Genomic DNA, 23,076 nt, shown 5'->3' on the forward strand with positions numbered 1-23,076 from the left:
GCTGGTTCCAGCTCAGAGCTCCCTGTCCTGCGGCCCTCACATTGGTCTTCCCGTCAGCACCCTTGCTCCCGGGACGGCCCATGCCCAGGTGGCAATAGAAGGTGCTGCGCAGGGCCTTGCTGTCCTCCCGTCGCGTCGTCATCTTGCACGCTGATTGGGCCTTGTGTGCGTGGTTCTTCCGAGGAGCTTGTTTGAAGGGGGCTGGCCTTCTGAGTTGAACTGTGTTGGGCATCCTTGGCAGAGATAGACCAGAGACATCTGACGTGGTGTTACTTTGGCAGCGTCTCCCCTTCCCTTCCTTTGGATGTAGGGGAGAATTTATGATGAGTCAAGAAGTCCCCTAAGATGCCTAGGAATTGGGACCACAGTTCCTTCCTGCTTATGTTTGTATATAGTAACTGTGGGGGTTGGAAGGGATTTTGGGTTTTTACTGAAGTCCCGGGAATGATATGATGATGAAAATAGATTTCTCCATGTCCCTTAGCATGAGGGGAATGATTTGTTGCATAAAAGATGTGTTTTGGCATGCCTCCCTACGTAATATGTGTGAATATACATTTTAGAAATAATGGGGTCTTAAATGTATCCATTTAATTTAATTTAATTTAAATTTTTGCTGAGGAAGATTGACCCTGAGCTAACGTGTGTGCCAGTCTTCCTCTATTTTGTATGTGGGTCACCACCACAGTATGGCTGACAGTGATAGAGGTTTACACCAGCATCCGAACCTGCGAACCTGGGCTGCCAAAGCGAAGCGCAATGAACTTATCCACTAGGCCACAGGGCTGGCCCCACCATTTAACTTTTTATCTAAAATACATTGTGGCAGAACTGTAAAATGGAAACTGCTGATAGTTTGCTCCCGTCTCATTGGAAAGTAGTTGAGATCGGGAGGTAGCGGACAGGAGGCTTTCCTGTTCTTTGTCCTCTTGGGTGGGAAGCAAATTTACCCCGACCCAAGGCCCGGGAAGGAGGTGGGGCCTGCGTGTTAAAGTTAATTGTTGCCCGCACCTCAGCGATATCTTCTTCCTTACAATTCGGCGTAAAATGATTGGTCCTAGTTTGAATCCTTTGTGTGCCAGGGATTTTAAAATTGAGCTGGATTTTTTGGGCAGGGCATGTAATTTCTGTTCTCGCCTTATTGAGGTTTGATTTGTTAGTTATCCCCTTGAATGTGGACATTAGCCACCAAAGAGCATTAAGGACGACGACCATGTTGGTCAGTGTGTCAGGATGCGGCCCACTAGAAATAAACACCTCTGTGGGTTTTGTCCCTGTCCTGTCCTGCTGAGATCTAAATGTTTTGTTCCCCCCCCCCCGAAATTTGTACGTTGAAATCCTAAACCCTAAAGGTGCTGGCGTTGGGAGGTGGGCCCTCCTGAATGGGATGTTGGCTCTCAGAAAAGGGGCCCCAGAGCGCTCCCAGCCCCTTCTGCCCCGTGAGGACCCCTGGAGGAGTCTGCTCCCCGAGCTCCTCGGCCTTCCAGCCTCCAGAACTGGAGAAGTAAACGTGTTGTTTATAAGCCGCCAAGGGGGCTGTGTTTTGTGACAGCGGCCCAAACTGCCTAGACATGTCCCCACGGAGGGGGCAGTCCTCGGAAGGGTGCCAGCTCTCAGGTGATGGTGGGAAGCAGTGCAGCCTGGAGCACCCCTTGTGCGCAGCTGGACACACGCTCTCTCGGCCGGCGGTAGCCGTGGTTTCAGTGCCAACGGCTGTGTGGAGAATGGAAGTGTCCGAGGAGACAGCTTGCTTTTCTAAAAACTGAGGGCTTTTTAAAGTCAGTGTGTTGGGATATGTGTGAGTGCTTTTGTTTGTCAGACCAAAGACCTTCTGAAATTTACAATGCAGAATTCTAAAGCACGCGAGAAACTTCCAGGCAGCCAAAGGGCTGTGTCTGCAGCATGAATTCACGTTCCCGGGCCCGGCGGCGGGACAGCGGGAGCTGGGCTGGTACACAAGAGTCTGTTTCCTATTCTCAGTTTTCAGCGTTTGAGAGGAAACTTGTTAGAACGATTTTCACTTACCTCCAGAATCACTGAAAATCAGCAGGTTCCCTTATTCGGTGCAGAGCAGAGCCGTTTGCTGGCCGCTGCCCTCCGCGGTCGGCCTGGCTCCGGTTCGGAAGCGTGTGGTCCAGGCGGTCCCCACCTGCGCGGGGGGATGCGGGCGGATGCACGTGGGCGCCCGTGGCGCCAGGAGCCAGGGTCCCCTGGCTGGGAACGGGGCCTGGGCCTCTGATGAGGTGCCCGGCGGCACTGTGGGCGGGGAGGTCGGCGCAGGGTCTTCTCGGTGACGTCTTGACTCCGGAAATAACTAGAAAGTGGCCTGGTGCTGGCAGTCTTGCAGCTTCGAACCAGGAGCCGCTTTAACCCCGGTTTGACCATGAGCATCGCTTCCGAGTCCGAGCAGGAGAAGCAGAGCTGGGCGGGCGGGCTGGCCCGGTCCTCACCACGGGACCCGGCCTAGGCAGGGGCCTGGTGCCGGGGCTTCGGTGATACCGAGTTCTTACATTTGGAAACGCTGACCTGGGCCCAGCCTTGGTTTTGGACGGAAGCCTTTGTGAGCTGCGGGCGGGTGGCAGTATGTCCTCCTTGCCTGGGACCGTCCTCGTCTGCCCTGTGACGCCCCGGCCCCTCGCTGAGGTCCCTGCCTCCCGCCAGAGCCTGGGGATATGGGCCGAGAGGGCGATGCTGCGCCCGGGGGCGGGCGAGGTGCCCACAAGACAGCGGAGATGCTGGAAGTAAGCCACGGGCCACACGTGGTTGATCGTAGGTTTGAATTACTCTCTCAATCGTTTAATTTTGGATTTGAGCATAGGATGCAAACAAAGCAATGGAATTATTGCTGTAACAGGTTCAAGTAAATTCTATTATAGTTCATCCCATTTATTCCTCTCGTTTATTATGAGCTACTAATTAGTGAAGTGTTTCTTTCTCCACGTGCATTAACACAACATTGGAATTCTTTTAAAGTTATTTGTTGGATGCTCTGTACCAGTTTGCTCTAAACAGCTTTACCGAGATACAATCTGCATGCCATACAGTTCACCGTTTTGAAGGATGCAGTTCCGTCGTGTTTAGTATATTCAGTTATGCAGCCGTCACCACTGTGGGATTTTAGAGCATTTCTATTATCTCAGACAGAAACCGCGTGGCCACTAGCCCCCTCTCTCCACCATCCTCACCCTCAGCCCCTGACAGCCACGCATCTGCTTTCTGTCCCCGTGGATTTGCCTCTTCCGGGTGTTTCGTGTAAATGGCATCAGACAAGATGGCGACTTTGGTGATGGCTCCTTTGACTTACTGCGATGTGTCCCCGGTTCCTCTGTGTGGCAGCGAGTCCGTGTTCGCTTCTTTTTCTGCGCGGATGGAGCACATTTGGTTCCTCCGTCCATCAGTCGATGGACAGGTGGGTGGATTCCACTTCGTGGCTCTTGTGGACCGCGCTGCTGTGAACATTCGTGCACAAGTTGTTGTGTGGATGTAGGTTCTCATGTCTCTTGAACGCACGTGTGTGATGGTTGAAGTAGTGAAGTTTTTAATTTTGAGGAAGTCTCATTTTCTACTTTTATTAATTACTTCGATGTCACATCTAAGAAACCAGTGCCTACCTCAAAGTCATGAAGACTTATTCTGTTTTCTTCTTAGAATTTATAGTTTAAAAGCTCTTACACTTAGGCGTATGGCCCATTTTTAGTTAATTTTTTTATGTGTGGGAGGTTGGGTTTATCCAGATTTTGAACTCAAATATATACCGACGTATACTTCGTAGGAATATGTTCAAATTTCTTGTGTTTTCTGTCTTGTTTTCTACCAGTATCGATTGATAGCTTTCCTTTCTTAGGTGTGTGCTATTGAAATTGGTCCTAATCTCTTTTATGTTGTGGTTCCTTTTCTGGATACAGTATCCCTTAGAATACCGTACCAGAACTTGCCCCCATAGACTCCCATGTGTGGTGTAAAACCTTCTATGCTTGTTATGTTTAATTGTGGAATATTATAATTTCATGGACAAAATAATGTATTTTGCCTCACAAATCACTTAAAATAATAGTCCAGAGAAGTATAATGGAAGTACTTACCTTTTTCCTTAGAAAGTTCTCTGGTAATCTGGGACGGGCAAACAGCCTGGTGATCCCAGAGGAGGAGCCCTCCCCCAGGGCCTGTTTCCTGCCAGTGGTCCCTGGCTTTGTCCAGGTGGTTCTGTCCCCAGAGAGGAGGAAGCCCCGTGGGCTGCCGAGGGCAGCAGTGATGCGGGGTGTCCCTCGGCCGGGCTGGCCCCTGGTTCGCATGCACGTGTGTGAGAGCTGGCCCTGAGGAGAGGTGAAGCGATCCTCAGACTTCTTTGAGAAGGAGAGGGTGGGAACGGCTTGAACAGTAAAGATGCCACAATTAAGTGTCTGGTTATTTGCCAAATTGGTTTCAGCGAAACGTATCCTGGAAAGTTTTCCTAAGAGAAACAACAGTCATGGTGAAAACTCTTTACCTTGTCAGGGAGCTACTTTTACAACAGGAACAAATAGTAAAAAGTTGTTTTTCAGTGTTTTCTGCCCTTCCCCTTTTGTGTTTTCCTGTAAGCAGCGGTGGTGGAGGCAGCTCTGTCCCTTGTGTGACAGCCGCGGGCTGGAGCTGGCGCGCGGCCGGGAGGCGCTCGCTCCCGTGACCCTGTTCTTGGTGTCTCCTCGCAGTCGCTGCGCCAGTTGGGGAGCTGAGGGTTGGTTTGTAAGTGATCTTGGGCTTCCTAAGACAGCGTCTTTCCTCATCCTTGAATCAAACATAAGGATTTGTACATATAATCATAGGGCCTAGGCGAGTTGATTTCCTGTTTCTTCCTGGCGTTACAAAGGTTTTCCACCTGTCTACATAATGCACATATTGGTTCTTTTTAGAGGCAATTCGGTACTCTGCTATATTGCAATATTATTACGTATTCCGTCCTCTTGGTACTTAGGATTATTTTATGGGTTGCATATTTTCCTACTACAGAGAGCATCTTTGCACACAGTTTTTGTGTGAGATGACCTGGTCAAAGTTTGGTAGATATTTTAGGCTGTTCTTTAGCAATGTTTCTGTCGATGTGTAGCGCTGCTAGTTAGGTATGAATAACTAGTTTTTCATAGCCTTCCAGCACTGTATCGTTTTCATCACTATATTATGCAGATTTTAAGGCATCTATCATGATAAAGCTTTTCTCTTTTTCATGAGTCTAAATTTGATGCCTGTTGATTCATTTTAGTTAGTTTAAAAACTGGTGCCCTCAGAAATGGATTTCTTGGTGTCAGGAGCAGTGGCTTCGTTCACAGACCCAGGGAGTGTGCGCTCTGTGTCAGAGCAGGCAAGCTCAGGCCCCCCCCTGCCCCCGCCCCCGGGACTTGCCTTAGCCTGTGAGGTGGGCGCTTTCTGAGTTGCTTTCACCTTTCTGTGGTGAGGTCAGCCGTCACTATATAAAATCAGTAGACTGCATTCTAGAAAAGGCAGAGAGAGAGGGGACAACCTGTGCCAGAGCTGCTCTTTGGGGCACCTGCTGTCCATCTTCTGGGTGCTTTGAAAACCCCTCTTGTGACCCTGTGTAGAACGCAGTCTTCTCTTCTTTCACTAGCGACACTGTACCGTATCGTTTCCCCCTTGTTGTTAAGTAACACGCATCCAGTGGCTGTGCTGTGGTGGCCGTTTTTTAACCGTCATTCTCCTGTTACTGAGCATTTGTAATTTTGCCGTGAGCACATTTTGGGGTCGGGGGCGGCCCGGGTTTATCTCCTGAGGCTGGGTCCCGAGACCTGAAACGTCCGGCTTAAAGGGGTGGGCGTCCAGTGATTGCCCAGCCTTCGTGCTCATGGGGCTGCCCTTCCACTGCAGGGAAGACGCTCCTCCGAGATGGCAGGTGCCCCTCCCGCACTGGCAGACCTGACCCGCAGTCTGGAAGCCGTGCGTCACTCTCCCCAGTCCTCACATGGAGCCAGAGCTGCTTTTATACAGCAGCCCCTTTAACAAGAGATTTGGAATTCTGTGCACATCGTGATTCCAACTCCGCGGACATGCGAGTTCATAAAAGCGCACATGGAAAGAGCGCAGGCCAAAAGGAAAAGTCACTGTGGGGTAGGATTGCAGGTTGTTTCTCCTTTTGTTTTTGTAGTTTTCTGTAATGTTCTCTTATTTTCTTTATGATTGAAGAAAGAGGGCGTGTTTGTAACTGAGTTGAACGAATGGGTGAGACAGACCAGGCCTCGTGGGAAGATCTTCGTCAGCATGGCGCTGCGTCCCTGTTAACGCGTGTCGAGGAAGGATCGCCTTGTTGGTTAGGTCGCGGCCGCTGGAAGGGGAGAGAACGGGGCCCGCACCGGCGCCCGTCGGGGTCTGGAGGCCTCGGGTTCGCTCTGCGCCCGGAGGGTGGGGGCGCAGGGCAGCGCCGCCCTATCTGTGGAGCTGCTGGGCAGACCCTGAGGGGCACCCAGGGAGGCCTGTGTGGGCGGGGCTGGGCTGTCCCGTGAGGGCTTCCAACAGGCGAATCAAGTTACTCCTATTGAAAGTTCCCCTGACCTTTGGACAGTCTGACTTGAAAATCACTTTTTTTCCTTTTATGAGAAAGGCTGTTGCAGCTCACAGACCGTTCACTAGCTTCTTGGTCATTCTGTTCTGTCAGTCAGGGCTGCTTGTAACCCACACTTTACACTTTTGAAAAGTGTCACTTCAAGGTTTATGAATTGATCCTGGTATCTTAGATCTTACAACTGTGTAGACATGGATGGTATTTGATTCGGGTTGGCCTCTAGAGCTTTGCTGTCCACTATAGTAGCCACTAGCTACTTATGGCTATTTAAGTTGAAACAGAGTAAAATGAACGCTTCAGTTCTGTGGTCACACTAGCCACATTTCAGGTGCTCAGTAGCCACGTATCCTGGCAGCTACCATCTTGGTCAGTACAGATGAAGGAAGTTCTCTTGAAATGTGCTGTCCTGGAGGACAAGGCTCCCTCTTCTTTTCACGGTAACATGCAGAAACAGTGGTCCGAGGAGCTTAAATAGCGTATGTCTTAAAACTTGTTCTAAGCAAGTTTGTTGACTGCAAAAGACCCCGAGTGGGCGTAAGAGCGCCTCCACCCACAGTCCGCGAGCCAGGACCCTGCAGGTGTGCTGCCGCACAGAGACGCAGAGCCAAGGCACAGGGACTGCCCCCCTTACCTGAACCCCTCTTGACCGTTGCCAAGCTGACTTGAACTAGGACGCGGTCATATACACACCAGATGCTCATGGCTTTGGGGGACGCTGGTGCGCTTTGGTGTCGCGTAGCGTCGAGCAGGTAGGTCGTTCTCTCTCCCCTGAAAAGAACCTGGCTGGACCAACAACGGGAGATGCAGGTTTGGCGCCTTCCTGACCCGCTGTTTTCCCTGCAGGAGAACTGCGGCACATCACCAAGCTGAAGCCCTGGAGCCTGTTCGACGTCCTCGTGGAGAAGTACGGCTGGCCCCACGAAGATGCGGCCCAGTTTACAGATTTCCTGATCCCGATGTTAGAAATGGTTCCCGAGAAGCGAGCGTCGGCCTGCGAATGCCTTCGGCACCCGTGGTTGAATTCTTAGCGGCTTCTGCAGACGCGGCGGTCTGAGCTAGCAAATGTTCCCAGTACGTTGGCCCTGAACCGGGCCTCTCATTCTTTAACAGGATTACCAGTGAGCTGGCTTCATCCTCAGACCTTTATTTTGCTTCGAGGTACTGTTGTCTGACGTTTTGCTTTTTGTGCACTGTGATCCTGGGGAGGGTAGTCTGTCGTCTTCAGCTTAGTAGTTTACTGACCCACTTTCTTCTGGAAACAATAACGTCTCTAACATTGTTTCTTGTGTTGTGTGACATTCAAATGTCAATTTTTTTGAACAAAAAATACTTTCCCCCTTGTGTTTTGGCAGGTTTTGTAACTATTTATGAAGAAATATTTTAGCTGAGTACTATATAATTTGCAATCTTAAGAAATTATCAAGTTGGAACCAAGGAATAGCGAGGAAATGTACAATTTTATCTTCTGGCAAAGGGACATCATTCCTGTATTATAGTGTATGTAAATGCACCCTGTAAATGTTAATTCCATTAAATATGGGATGGGGACTCCGATCTCAGAAAAGCTGCCCGGCCTGGAGTGCTTTGTAGCCTAAGTTGCATGTAGCGGACTTGTACTCTCCAAGGAGTCGTGCGAACTTTTCATTCCATAACAGCCCTTTCCCATGGGATTTCAAAGCAAGTGGCTCTGGGTTATGTCATTCCCTATATGGCACTTTAGAGAAAGAAACGACACACTTCTCATTCGAAAATACGTGTTACAGTTTAGCACTCCCATTCATATTTTTGCATATTTTTAAAAGTACTTTTAAGGAAAAAGAGCAATTTCCCTTTGAAATTGTGAAGCCCACCTTCAAGTGCTGTAAGCTCAACTCTACACAGATTAAATTGGACAAGAGGGACACGTTCACTGTGTGGAATGAAAAAATATATATCTATTTTCGGAAAAGCTTGCTCGTGTCTGTGTAAACCCAGGTCTGGCACACGCAGTCTGCAGCGCAGCGGGCAGCACGCGCCCCTCCTGGCGCAGCGGCGGGCGCATTCAGTCAGAGGCAGGTTCGCGCGCGGCCACAACAAATTCTAGCCGTTTCGTTGTCCTTCCATGCATTGACGTTGAGAAAGTGATTTTCCCTTTGCAGGTTGCACACAATTTTGTTTATGCATTTCCTTAAAATTGTAGAATTCAGGACACAAACCATAGTAGGCAATACAATTTTAGAATGTAATGTATAGAGGTATAAACGCCTCTTTTAGAAGTCAGTGGACTGAATGTCAGGTTTTTTTTAAACTTCCCATTCATTAAGGTGCCTCGTTTTTCTTGACTTTGTCCATTAACATTTATCCATATGCCTTTGCAATAACTAGATTGTGAAAAGATAACAAGTGTTGTAACAATAATCCATTGTTTGAGGTGCTTGCAGTTGTCTTAAAAATTAAAGTGTTTTGGTTTTTTTTCCAGACATTGCCTCAGTCATTGGCCTATGTTTGAAGCGATAGAATCAACAAACATTTGCTGTCCTTTCAGTGTAGTGTAACCCAAAGGAAAGGAAATATCAGCGTCCCCGTTGCAGGAAAGGTAGCTGTAGGACATGCGTGAAGGCTTGTTCCAGGGAGGTCCTTCCTCGTTCTCTAAGGGGAGAATATGGATTCAGAGGAGATCTGTAGTGTAGATCTGTTAGCTAGAATTTCAGTGATCCTTTTTCATTCATGTTTCGTCAGAAACATCCTAACTATATTTTGTTTGAGCATTGCAGGTTTCCTTTTGCTTTTTTAACGGTATTCACTGGGGGGGAACAGGACACACAGTCCTCCTGGGAGTTGGCCTTACCTCACGTGCTGCCGTGCGGGGCAGCATGCCCCCATCGGTGACCTGTACGTGCTGTTTTTCCCATGGGACTGTAGGGTACCATATAGGTTCTGTGACGGATGGTGGCTGCAGACCAGTGGTGCTCACGATTTCCAGAGGAACGAACCATTCTTACAAGAGCCACGGGGCATTGGCTCAGGCTACAAAATAAACTAGATAATTAAGGAATTTTTTAAGGTGCTGTCCCTTGTGATAAATGGCCTCCCTGGTTCCCAGTGTGAAGACAGTTGTTGTGAAGGACTGTGCGGTTCTCTTAGGGACAGTGTGGCTTTAGCGGATCCTTGGTGGCCTGACGGTGAGGAATGCGCGTGAGCTCAGTGAGAACTGCTGGCCGTGCAACCCTGGAGGCAGCTCGGTGACCTGAGCTGCACGTCCCGTCTCGGCCTTTCTCCCCTCCGTGTGAAGTCGTCCTGGAAGATGCCCCGCAGCGGATCCCACACGGGATTTTCGCAGATCCAGAAACTGGCTGGCGAGAAATTAGAACTGCGCAAAGGCAGAAAAAGTGGGTTTAGGAGCTTCAAAAAAGCACAGACTTTTTAGGTGAAAACTGATTTACTTGCTTCTTCTGCTACCTGGATCGTACATAACTAGTCAACAGAGTAAACTACTGTTTCTACTTGGGTGGAGAACTTCCGTTTGTATCTACAATTCAAATTATTGCTTAAATTCCACTTTTTTCTCTATTTAATTCTTTATAACTTCAATGAAATTTTGGTAGAGGACGGTATTGGAGATTGTGTGGCATCAAAGAATTCTAAGATTCTGCAGTTTACAGAACAGCCCGTGAATATATGGTACTTGTGAAGAAGACAAGTTTAAAGCTAGGAGGGATTAAAAATCCTGAGGCGGACAGGCCCTTTGTTTTGGCTGAGCTCATGTAAGTTGCCGATCTCGGTTTTGCCTGTGAGCTGCCGTGACGGCGTGGCCGCGGACAGCGAGTGGTGTAGGCCCGTGCCCGGAACCAGGCCCGGGCCGCCGGAGCGGAAGGTGCCGACCTTAACCACCAGGCCCGGGGCAGCCCTGAAGGACAGTCCTGTTACAGAGGAGTGAATACTGACTCTTTCACTATCTGGTTAACTCTGTTCGGTATTTGAGACCGTCAGGGGATGGATGGATGATGAAAGGACAGGTGCTTCCTTAGTGAATACCATAAGCAGAACTTTGTCTGCCTAAAGGCAAGGGTGGCAAAGTTGATCTGAGTTCTTTTCACACTTGAAGCTGATTCGATTAGGACCAAGCCCTAAATGCAGCTGTTACTGTACCATCATTAGCTAACTTTCAAAAGGAACTGAACTTTAAAAAAAGTGTAAAACATGACTTAGATTATTGCCAAATCTTATTCAGTTAATTTTAGTCTACTTTTTTCTCCTAATGCACAGAATTTGCATACTGTGCCAAATTATGTGATGTAATTGGATGATGAAAAATGCGTTGACAAATAGTGTCATTACTATCGGTTGTACTAATTAATCCTCCTAAGACAATAAGAAAATTTTTTCAAAATAATTAGCGTTTTCTATTTCAGCAATAAATTGCTCACCTAAGAGGCCATCATGTCACTTGAGAGATCTAAGAATAATGCCTTTTTCCTTTAGTTTTACACACCAAAACGAATTGTAAAAACTTCCTACTACTTTCTTTCTAATACTGTAGCTGGACAGTAAATGGTCAGGTTTTCAGATAGTTTGATTAGTCACTAGGACATTTCAGTCATGTTCTAAACTGTAACAGTTAGTTGGGCCTCCCTGTTGTGGCTGAGCTGCTCCCCGTCCCCACACGACTGTGGGGACGCACGGCGCGCCCCTGCCGTTCACAGTGCTTGCGTGGGCGCGGGCACCACAGAGCACCGCAGCTTCCTAGGGCTCGCGTTCCTGCAAAAGTGACAAGCAGGAACATTACAGGAACAACTCACGGCTCCTGATGCTTGCCGCGGTCCAGCGGAGGTGGGAGTTGCTAAAGCAAAGGGAAGGCTCCTTACAAACTGTATTGAAAAATGCAACTTTTGTAAAAAGACCCCTGTGTCAGAAGGTTGTACAGGACAATTTGGTAAAACTGACATAATTGTGATTTATTAACATGAATTAAAATGCCCAACCAGTGCTTCAATGTGACAGTATATTTAAAATAAAAAAGAAATTAAAGGCCATATACTGTACTACTTTCACAAAGATCACACAGTTTTGCAGACTTGTCATATGTACAATGCTATATATCAAATGAGAAAAGCTGTAAGCAATTATATACGCAAAAGAAATGCAGTATTTACAGTTTGTCAGGAGACATTAAAAATCATCTATACATTAAATTACATTTTGGTTGCCAATAACCGATAAAACAAAATGAGCCATGTCCACACCAAACTATAAAAATCTGTATTGCATTGTTTTATACCTAAGATGCACTCACAGGACTGCTGAGAGAAAAAAAAGGAGACTCCTCATCGTGCCATTACTTAGCTGTGTACTTAATGCATACGTATAAAATAATATAGAAACGTTCACTAAATGAATTTAACTGCAACAATAAAATGTAAAGGTCATGTAGCATCAAATCTACTGCCAGAAGAACAGCTGGAATGTTCACTTACAAAATAAAGATATCTAATACTGGCTTAACAGCACATTTTTAAAGGAATTTTAAAAAGCAAAAATGGGAAAAATACAATGAAAGAGCACTGGTGTTTTTTTTTTATACAAAGTTTCATGTACAAGCTTTAAAAAGTACCTTAACAGGTACATACGAAATATACAGTTATCTTACAGAACATTTTAAAAAATGTTTTTGGAGTCCATTTTAATGCCACCCTGAACCATGGTAATTGTTCTGAAATGTTGGTGGCACCTGTGCTCTGTGAATTGGAATCTGTCCAGGCACTGGAGATGCCTGCTGAGGTCCTTGGACCCCATGTGGCAGGGCCACAGAGCCAGGATGAGGACAGAACCCTGAAGCAGTAGGTGTTGGAATACTGTTTGGTCCTTGGGGCTGGAGATGAGGACCTGCGACTGGTAATGGACAATGTGGCCCTGTTCCAGAAGGCTGGTGTTGGGGTCCCGGTCCCAAAGTGGTGTGATGTGTAGCTTGTGAGGGATATGGTGGTACAGCTGGATGAGCACTCGAAGGGAAAAGTGGAGGTCCTTGATGAGGTGGGTGGTGTAAGGCTTGAGCTGATGTGGCGTGATGCCCGGAAGCCAGAACAGTGGAAGGAGGTGGCGGCGGCGGCGGCGGCGGGGCTGGGTTTACAACATGCTGGTGTTGTGCTTGTAGACCCTGGAGTCCTGTGGAAGGATGGGGCGGTGGATGGTGGTGAGGGGCAGGACCAGGAGGTGGAGGGGGTGGTGGCAAGTGGTGTCCAGCAGTTTGCGAATGCATGTGCGACCCAGGGGTGACGGCATGGACAGGCCCCACTACGTGTGCTCCAGAGTGTTGCTGATGGGAACTGGGCTGCGGGACGAGGTGGGGCCCTGGCGCGGGCGGTGGCGGGGGTGGGGGTGGGACCGCGGCGGCAGCAGGATGGTGAATAGTAGGACTCTGAGAAGGCAGAAAGTGGCCGGGAGTCACGTGGTGGCCTGGAACTGGCTGCTGGCTGCTGGTGCCAGGAAGTGCTTGATTTGGTCCTGATGTAAACACAGTGTGCTGGGCAAGACTCCCTTTGAGCTGATTGTAACTCTGAAAGTTTGCAGAGGGCTGCTGGTTTTGGTAATATGACGACGACGGAGGTGGCGGCGGAGGCGGGGGTGGGGCCGAGCTGTTCAGACTCTGTTGGGTAAACTGACTGAATGTTGCTGCAGATTGTCCTGAGGGTGCCTGTGGAAATAATGCTCCAGATGTTGCCTGCTGAGTACTGGTTTGAAGGTTCTGTGCCGCTGAATAAAAATTTCTCTGTGGCTCTCGCTGAGGGGCTCCGACTTGAGGTGACTGTGAATGGTGCGGCCTGTAGGGCGAGCCTAAGGGCTGTGCCGGGGGCTTTGGTGAGAGATAGCCATGCTGGACGGGGGTGTGCGGCGTCGATGACTTGGGCGGGTTTTCTGTGTGAGGTGATGGAGGGCAGGGCAGCTTCCCCGGCACAGAAGGCAGCTTTTGGGAAAGTTGCTCAGACGAACTGCGCGTGAGCGGCTGAGGGGGGTGATTCTTGGAAAGTGCCTGGCTGTTATTTAATAGCTGTTTCTGTGGGAGTTCTGTTTTCAGGTGAACACCATTCTCAGCTTCTGACACAATACCTGTTGCCTCCCAATGGGAATCTGGTTTTGTGAGTATTTTCCCATGTGGTTGAACAGGAATGACAGGTCCTGGCGAACCAGGCTACGAAAAGAAAACAGATCATATCAACTTTATGTATTTATATAAACTTAAACATTTATGTACACTGAAGTTAGTTATTACTTGTATTTAATGTTATTTACATATTAATTTTAAAAAGGAGTTGGGAATAAGATAGGTTTGAGAAGTCAATTACAGAGGCTTGGGATATTCAAAAGCCAGTTTTCCAGTAGTTCAGCAAGTTCTGGTAAAAACTGAATTCTCTGAATTAATTTTTATTGAAGACAAGTCAAGGAAATAATCGTCTATAAATTTAATCTCCCTTTTTCCCCCTGTTTTGGAGCCTTACTCTAAAAGAACTCTAATATCTTAAACAGCAAGTTTGAATTCCATAACTGAAATTTCTACACCCAACCTAATCATAAATTGGTTTGGGTAAATAAACTTGCTCCCCCAAACCATTTTGCTTTGTAACACCTTTTACATTGTTCAAATAAAAATAATCTAAGTACAAGGCTACTTAAATCTATGTGATTCAGTCTCAGGCTTCTCATCTTTAGTGTCCAAACATACAGCCACATGAGATGATCACATCTTCATGACCCAAAATGGAGAAAGCACTTCTTTCAAATGAATGTCACCTGACCTTTGCTTTTAGAGAATTAATTGTGTGGTCAAATGTTTCATGAAAAAGACCGTGTATTTCCTAGACACCAAAAGAATAGGGGTGGAACTCTTGGAGAAAGTGTGTTTGGCACTTTAGAATGTTTGCTCCAAGTCTGACAGGAAAAGTGTCCAGAAATCACAGATTGATACTTGGTACAGCAGAAAAATCTCCATGTGCATATTACCATCCACTTTTCTGAATGGCCACGTTCAAAGGTCAATATTATTACCTTGCTCATTTTTGAAGGGCTTTTACAAGTATTCTGAGAAATCTCTGGGGATGGACATTCATTTGTAGTCGTGGGTTCTGGATTTTCAGAATCAGGATCTGTAAAGCAGAAGAAACTTTACTAAAAGTGAAATTACATGATAAATATTGCCTTTTTTACTAACACCAAGCAAAGTACATTTTACTGTTCAAACCGACTTTTTATCAAGGCTCTCTCCTTTCGGATTTAAAAAGACACTGAAAACAATAACCATGAGAGGTCATCTGCTTACTGACCTTCCGTGAGTTCACCGAAAGAAGGGACTGGGCCCTTGGGTTGCAACTGGGGAATGTGATTTGAATGAGATGAAGGTGAAGACGGAACATGACTCGGTGAACATGGGACACAGGGTGACTCTCCCCCTAGAGATGAAGCAGAAGCAGACCCAGAGAGAACATTAGAGCTGCAGAGAAGGAGGTTAGCTGACTCCACTTTGCGGCAAAGGGACGAGTTCACTTACCACCGTCTTTGTCTTTGCGGTGGTCACTGAGAAGTAGAGCTCTCTGGTAACTCCTCTCTCTCACTTGCTCCACGGAAGTTGAGGCAGTCCTTTAAAATAAAATCATATCATCAATTCAAAGACACTACTGCCACCTCGATTATTCTTTGTCCCTTGATGGTCAACATGTTCTCTTATACCAAGGCTTTTGCTTTTTGTTTGTTTTGCTAACAGCTCTCAAAATTGAGATTTTTATCCTCACCTATTTGAAGAACTCCATTCCTCTGTCTTAAGCATTTTCTTGGTGAAAAGGAGGAGGGGATTGAAGGGTAGTGTATGACCATTCAGAATGTCGCTTCAGGTTACCAAAAGTAGCAAACGTACCCCTACAAATTACCTTGTGTCCAGATTGTAAGGCTAGCTGGAAGCTCTTGGGAGTTAAGGGGACCAAGGAGCAAAGTGAATGGCCTCCTGCCCTTTGCCAAGACCCATCCTACATCCAGCTTCTTCTATTCCTACTGAAGAAACACTAAACTTGGTTGTTCTTTCAAGGTATGGGTTGTAAAGAAACTGCAGGATGCTGACTATGATAGAGATTCTTTGGAGATAAATATTTGTGTGAAAATTATCACCGAGTAAGCACCGGGGACCTTTAACAACACAAGCAAATATATAGCTGGTTTAAAACCCTGTCAGCAAAGAGGACCTTTCAAAATTCTGACCACAAAGCTCCATCGGCGTAGCCTTGGGAGAACAACAACAAACAGGAGGGACAGTTCATTATTTCAGAATAGCATGCTTCAAATCTTTGTAGCTGTTGCTCCATTCAAAATCAGCTGTGTACATAGCTAAGCTCCTGACTGGGCGATAAAGTGATGAAGACGACTCTAACTGTCAGGCGGCCTATGGGGAGTTCTAAGGTTACCAGGTGGGGTTTAACAGGCTTACCATTGAACTTCCGGTTCACTCTTCTCACTGGCAGAACCTTCCTTAACGGGACAGTTACTGCTGGGTTCCTCCGAAGTAGCGTTAGAAGCAGCAGCTGGTGTTGGTAGAGGTAGGCTGGCTGAGCTCTCTACCTGCTCCCCATTTTCGGTCCTGCTGCCACACCCATCACCATTGCTGCTGCTCAAGCTTCCGCTTGCGTGAGGCGATACGCTAACCAATGGGAAGTGTTCTGCCTTAGAGCCACTTTTCCTAGCTTCACGTTGTCTTTTACGGTATTCTAACAGAGACACCTTAAGCAAGAAAGATAAGGAAAAGCAAATCCTTTATTCTTGTTTTATAAGGCAGAGTCAATCTATTCTTTTTTTCTAAAGAGAATTACTATGTTTACATTAGGAAAATTATATAAAATAATTTGATTCTGAACAAATAATAATAATAAACAATTACCAAATGCCTACTATATGCCAGGCATTGCATTTAGATGATTTACATACATTACTTAATCCTCACAACAACCCTATTATGAAATAGGTTATATTATCATCCCCATTTTACAGATGAGGAAATTGAGTAACTCACTCACTCAAGGTCACACAGCTGGTGAGTGTTGGAGCCGGGATTCGAACCTAGGTCTTACTTGAAAGCCCGTGCTCTTTCCACTATACTACATTGCTTCCCACAAAGTTGCCAACTGGACTCTGTTATAAAAATTAAAAGCACACATCACTAAAATTCTTTGACTTGCAAAGCAATAAGCCTATTAACAAATAAAATAAGTGTTGTAGTTTCTCCCATTCCTCTGAAATAAGGCATTCTTTTGTCTCAATATGACTGCCAACCAAATAGTGCTGGCAAATCAGGGAACTTATTTATTACTTACATAATACTTATCTATTAGTATAATGCTTTTCAAAAGACTCATATCCATGGCCTAAATACTGTAGATATTATGGATGAGGAAAGAGGCATTTCTTCTATACAAGGCTGCCTCTTCTATGTAAAATAAGAGTGGTAAGAACACAAATATTATTCAACTGTTTATTTGGTTGGGAAGTGGCTATCATTTTTAAAAGTTACTCTTTTGGTGAAATAAATCACCTTGAGGTTTCGATCTCTGAAACCATGCTCCTAAGACTTTTCCATATCACTAGAATGTTATACTTCTCTGTAAACATTTTCTAATTAAACATTTACAAAAGGTTCAAAAAGGTGTACATGTCAAAGATTTAACTTGAAAAACTAAAGTATGAATGCCTTACATAATACTTATTATAACTAATTATGCTCAGTAGTAGTATGAAAAAAAACAGTATTAAAAAAGGACTATAAATCTTTAAATTTGTAACCTTTTTCTTTTGTGGTGGATTTTGGGGTGTGCAGCTTCCGTCGATCAAGTTGTCATTGACAGTCCGTCCGAAACCAGATACGAGCCCATCTTCTGAAGCACAGAACACAGGGGTCTCCATAAAGATGCCTCTAGGGTCGTCCTGTGTCAGGCACTTTGACTCACTCACTCGGAAGCCTCCTCCCACCTCTAACTGGTGTGAGGGTGTCAGGTCCCTCAGGTTAGAGTTTACGGAGAAGTTAACTCCTGTCCTGTCAGGACTCTTCACCCAGGAAGAATACACTGTGCCCCGTCCGGAGTGAGCCGATTCCAGCTGGCTGTTGGAATCAGTCCTGTCATGCGCAGGTGTCTCCGTGGTTTTATGTAAGGCAGTCTGCTCAACGGCCTCGAGTCCCAGTTGGAGGTCTGCAGACTCCTTCTCCCCAGGGCACTGCCTGTTGACTTCAGTCCTGCTCCTAGGGCTGCTATAACCAATCGTCTTGATTTCCTGCAGACTCAGTTCAGTTAAATTAGAATTTCTAAAAGGCCCCAATGATAACATGGTTGAAGATCTGTCATATCCCTGGTTACAGAATTAAAAAAAAAAATTAATTACACAAATAACCACATGTTGAGACTACTTATTTTAAAATGTACCAATAATTTAAGCAAAATGCTGCTGCTAGGAAAGAGTCACCGATTTAGATGACTTTTGTGAATAACTCCTTACCTCTTGACTATAAGTGCGTCTCTTAATTTCTGGAGAACTTTCTGGGGAAGAAATATTCTATATAAAAGAAATAATTAGAATTGAAAGTTAAAATGTATAACTAAACCCATGATATTTCTAGACATAAACTTGAAATGACAGACTGCTACATAGACGTTGATTTAAACTTCCTTTTGTCTTGTCCCCCTCCCCATAGAAGACATCTGCTTTAAGGTCAGGGTGATACGCTGTCATTCAGTCTGACTCTCTATATCAATGAGATGAAAGTTACCCATTTTAATCAAAACAAGTTCAAATTCACATAAATGCAAGTTCCATATTTTTTCTTTTAAAAAACTTTCTTTCTACTCAGTACACTAGTTGTTAAAGCTGGTGGGGGAAACTATTAAAGAAACCCCATCCTCATGGGTTAAAAAGAATTTTTTTTTCATTTAAATTTCTCACCTCAAAGTGCATGCTATTTCCTGGTGTGCCAGGAGTTACTGGGGTAACTGGTGAATATATGGGCTTATAACTGTTTCTGCAGGCTTCGTCGTCTGCTCTTGTCCGTGGAGGAGTAGCGAATGGCGGGTCCACTGCAGTAGCGTCGGTGTGGGTCGGCGTGGCACACGGTGAAGGAGCAGGGGTGGAGGCCTCTGAGTAAGCAGAGTCTAGCGACTGATAAAGTCTCCGTTTCTTTAGTGGTGTAGTTAAATCTGTTGGTAAAATAATAATTTATAAAAAAAATCATACTGCTGGTATTTTCTATGATCTGTAATATATTCTGAAAAGATCGAAACATCAACAATAGCAATTATGATGACTTTCACCCCAAAACTAAATTTCACGGTTTTAACAACATGAAGCAATCTCTCCTCACTCCCCCAAATTAGTTAATTTCACCATTTCTTAGAGACTTAGGGGTCTCTGAGAAATCTTACAAGTACAGAAGTACTTGTGACTGATTCTAAGAGTCCTTTTGAATCTGTTTGAAAAGCACCAAGCCCAAAAAACAAAACTAGGCCAAAAATTCAACCATAAGCCCCAACATACATGGTTCTACTAATGTTTTCATGTCTGTCTGCATCCAAAAGGTTGGAGGACAGAAAAGAGGAAATATATATAACAAGGTGCTTCTTTTGTAACGTATGTAATAATGGGACTGTGTAAAGCTATATGTATCTTGCCACAAGCTTCACACGAAAACACCGAAAAGAAATCCTACCTGGAAGGGAACAGCTATCATTTAATAGTAGTGGACTTTTATTTTCACCATTGACTGTAGGACTTCTGGATCTTTCTTGACAGGGTGAATTAAATCTATGTAAAATTGCTGAGTTTTCTTCTTCTAAAGCTTGTTTCAGCCATCGCTAAAATAAAACAGTAAGTGAACAAAAGTCAGTTTGTAGCCGTTTATATAGCTGATAAATGTAGAGCCGATTCTAAAAGCATTTCACTACCAGGAATGGTAGTAAGGAATGAGATTGACATTTGGCTCATCTTAGATTTTTATATCCAAAAACAAAGTTTACCTTCTTGCATGAGCCAGAAGTATTTTCGGTAGGTTCTTTTCTTCTCCTTTTTTCTGAAAGGAATGGTGAAGTAAATCTAATATAGTGCTTTGGAGTAGAGTACACATGGGGACTATAAGTGAGACCTGGTAAAGAGTTGAGCTGTGTGGCTAACACTTCTGGATCTGTAGTTATGCGCAGAGGCCTTTCTGAAAGGCTGTCTGAAGGTTTTCCTGTCTTCTCATTCTTCTCACTTAACCATTCATTGACCAAGTGCTAGAGAAAAGAAAAATCTGGATCACTATACATGTAATTACACAGCTTCTCCTATAGAATATTCTAATACCAAGTTTGAAATGGATCTATTATCTAAACTGATATACTGAGTAATTTAAATCATTCATATATGAAGTCCAAAAAAATCAGTATAAGTAACTCTGCATTTCCTTGGGTATCTACTTTTAGTCCTAAAATTTTCTACACAATTATACTTTGTAGGAACAAAACACGTGGCAGCTTTTGTACAACAGTAAAATCTAGGAGACTTCGGTGCCATCTTATAAATACAAACACTAAATTTAGGTTTGTTACTGCTTCTATTGTAGGTATAAAATGTTCAGTTTGTCAGAAAAATCTGGTTTTAGGCAGTGCTTTTCTACCCTGGCTGCCCATCAGAATCTCCAGGCAGTGCAAATACATTTAAAAAAAAAGAAAAAAATGTCAGTATTGACCATCACTATTGATTTAAGGGGTTTGAAAGTTCCTCTAAGTTCTGTGCTTTGCAAGTTCACATAATTCTTTTATTAAGTAATTCTGTTGAGTTTTTGATCTACAGTGTACTACAGTTGTACTACAATGTACAATTCTGGCTATATGAATATACCTCACCCTCAAGTATAATGATTACTCACCTTTTTTTTTTTAATGAACTGGTTATTTATTTAGGAAGTTCATTGTAATGGGCATGGAAATAAGTACTATATTTGTCAGCACAAGCACATTTTCTTTGCTATTTGGGCATTCATATCTTTTCTATCTAGTTATCAAATGATATTTTTATTATAAATGTAATTTGCAGAAAAAGGGTGTATATATTTGCACATACATTCTCACACATATAGAAACACACACATTAAAAATTAAAATAATCTCCCTACATCCCATCTTCCAGAGAGAATCACTATAAACATTTTGGCATCTTTTCTTTCCCTCTCTTTTCAGTTGAGATAGAGCTCTTTCTAGGGCAAGCAGTCGACTGTATTGCTAAAGCACACGGAGCCTGCGTCCAGACTGCAGCGCGTGAATCTGGCGTTGCCACTCACACCATGACCTAAGCAAGTTATGTAACTCTTCCACAGCTCAATCCTTACCTGTGAAAGAAGGGCCATAATAGAAACTAGCTCTACGTGTAGGGTTACTGTGAGGATTCAAAGAGCTCTTCAAACAGCATCTAGCATAGAATAAGTGTGCAATAAATTGAATGAGGCCTTTACTTCAGGGAAATCAGGATAATTTGGTACTCTGTCAACTCTATAAACTACTCTGTAGTTTAAAATAACAGAACACCAGAAGCAAAACTTGTGACAAAAGAGGCTTTTTTAGAGAATCAGGATATAGGAGCTTACATCACAGACCAGGGATTTAGTAAATCTATAGCACCACAATACTTTCGTCATTTAATAATTAAAGGGCAGGGATTTGTCATATTTGTAATCAAGAAAGTGGCTTCTCTTTTAAACATGAGTTTTTCTTTTCACTAATCCAAATTACAAAGAAAAGCTGCATTTTCATACTTCCAAAGCAGGCAAAAATAACCACTCATTGTTAAAGGCAAGCATTGGCTTGCTCGCTCAAGATCTGTGGTGCAGCAAGGAGAGTACAGACTTAGGGTGAGACAGAACTCTGTCTGGATCTTCTCTCTAACTAACCCTCTGACTTGCCATTACAGTATTCTCCCTGGTTCATCCCAGACGTTTACTAAATAAACTTCTCATGGTTTCGCAGCACATACAAACTCTATTGAATTTGGTAAGAACAAAGACAAGATAAATGGAGTTTCAAACTATTTTGTTATAGGAGTGTGTGAGAAAGGTCCATTTCCCATCTAGCCCCTCTCCACAGTGCCTAAAGATTACCACGTTGGTATCTCTGCTCCAATCTGCTGTACTCTACTCAGTGAGAGAAAAACAGGACCTTCATAAGAATGTTAGTTATTTCCGAGCTCTAAATAGGTTGGTTTATCTCAGTGAATAGTTTCCCATAATTGCTTCATTAAATTTCACAGTTTTTCAAAGATTTTTATTAATAAGTTGATCTAAAACTATCCTTCCTTATAAATTTTTACATTCTTAGTATATTTTATGGAAATGAACGATTTCTTCACATTTAATTCTTATAATCTACCTATACCATGGAATTTATTTTAAAAATACAAAGAATAAAGAAAGGATAACACATCTAAAACCAGTTGTTTCTGAGAAGTGTAAATTTAATACATAGGGTACACAAATTGTAATACCAGAAGGAAGTATTGATATACTGAATATTATAAATGCCTTCGTAACAATAATGCAAAGGTTTATATTAACTGATTTTGCAGTTTGCAATTCTCATTCTTTGTTAAAAAACTTTGCAAGTATAAAAACTACACCTCTGGGGGCCGGCCAGGTGGCGCAGCAGTTAAGAGCGCCCGTTCCGCTTTGGCGGCTCAGGGTTTGCCGGTTCCGATCCTGGGTGCGGACATGGCACCGCTTGGCAAGCCATGCTGTGGTAGGCGTCCCACATATAAAGTGGAGGAAGATGGGCACTGATGTTAGCTCAGGGCCAGTCTTCCTCAGCAAAAAGAAGAGGATTGGCGGCAGTTAGCTCAGGGCTAATCTTCCTCAAAAAAAATAAAAACTACACCTCTTACTCTGTTCCTTATGATAATGTTGTAGATTGAATTTTAAAAACATGAATATGTTTAATATCACAAGGCACTGTTGTTAGAAAACAGTTCTTACACTCATTAAGAATCATACCTTCTTTGTTTTGGGGTACTTTGTAGGACATTTATTAAGTGCTGGGACTTCCGTCTCAGTAATTATTGCTGTTAGTGCAGCTTCAGTTTCTGGTTCTAGTGCAAGCACAGTACTTTCAGCATCATTTTGTTGTGAAGTAACTTCTATGTCAGGAGAAGATGGCTGGATGTCCGAACACATGCTCACAGTTCTGTGGCGCCGACGCTGCTGTCCAATGTGAGTCCTACTCCGAGAAAAGCTTTTCCTCTGTTTTGTTCTATTCACTTTGGCAGGGGTTGGCTTGCTAGCAGTTTCTTCTTTTGCTTGTTCCTAATTCAAAATACAACAGAATGGGACTTTCAATAGCACATGTATATAAGTGAGAAGTTGAGATCTAATAGCATTAATCTACTTCAGAAGCTAACTTCCCCAAATTTCTTTATGAATTCAGATATATAGTGAATTGACATAATTAAAAATTTTCTTACTCTCAAAAACAAAGCAAGTAGAGTGTTACACCTCAAGTCTAAATTCTCATGGG

The 23,076-nt window shown here is 44.3% G+C and overlaps 2 protein-coding genes across 21 annotated transcripts in view; one reads left to right on the plus strand and one right to left on the minus strand.

The window, feature by feature from the left end:
- Positions 1-9,006, plus strand: part of SRPK2 (SRSF protein kinase 2) — a 222,277-nt gene extending 213,271 nt beyond the window's left edge. For all 16 annotated transcript variants that reach the window (XM_044769625.2, XM_044769642.2, XM_070505523.1 and 13 more), the window contains one exon: positions 7,391-9,006. In XM_044769625.2, the coding sequence (XP_044625560.2) occupies positions 7,391-7,575 (185 nt within the window). In that variant the 3' untranslated portion in view covers positions 7,576-9,006. The remainder of the gene's footprint in view (positions 1-7,390) is intronic.
- Positions 9,007-11,455: 2,449 nt separating this feature from the next.
- KMT2E (lysine methyltransferase 2E (inactive)) overlaps positions 11,456-23,076 on the minus strand; it is a 95,683-nt gene continuing 84,062 nt past the window's right edge. For 4 of the 5 annotated variants that reach the window (XM_070505413.1, XM_044769578.2, XM_070505433.1 and 1 more), the window contains 11 exons: positions 22,557-22,865; positions 19,558-19,812; positions 19,251-19,395; positions 18,491-18,741; positions 18,047-18,103; positions 17,339-17,899; positions 15,993-16,282; positions 15,066-15,154; positions 14,842-14,967; positions 14,567-14,664; positions 11,456-13,712 (listed from right to left, as the gene is read on the minus strand). In XM_070505413.1, coding sequence (XP_070361514.1) covers positions 12,207-13,712; positions 14,567-14,664; positions 14,842-14,967; positions 15,066-15,154; positions 15,993-16,282; positions 17,339-17,899; positions 18,047-18,103; positions 18,491-18,741; positions 19,251-19,395; positions 19,558-19,812; positions 22,557-22,865 — 3,687 coding nt within the window. In that variant the 3' untranslated portion in view covers positions 11,456-12,206. The remainder of the gene's footprint in view (positions 13,713-14,566; positions 14,665-14,841; positions 14,968-15,065; positions 15,155-15,992; positions 16,283-17,338; positions 17,900-18,046; positions 18,104-18,490; positions 18,742-19,250; positions 19,396-19,557; positions 19,813-22,556; positions 22,866-23,076) is intronic. The other variant, XM_070505424.1, reaches the window with a different exon arrangement.

The sequence above is a fragment of the Equus asinus genome, chromosome 1, assembly GCF_041296235.1.
Source record: "Equus asinus isolate D_3611 breed Donkey chromosome 1, EquAss-T2T_v2, whole genome shotgun sequence".
Lineage (NCBI taxonomy): Eukaryota > Metazoa > Chordata > Mammalia > Perissodactyla > Equidae > Equus > Equus asinus.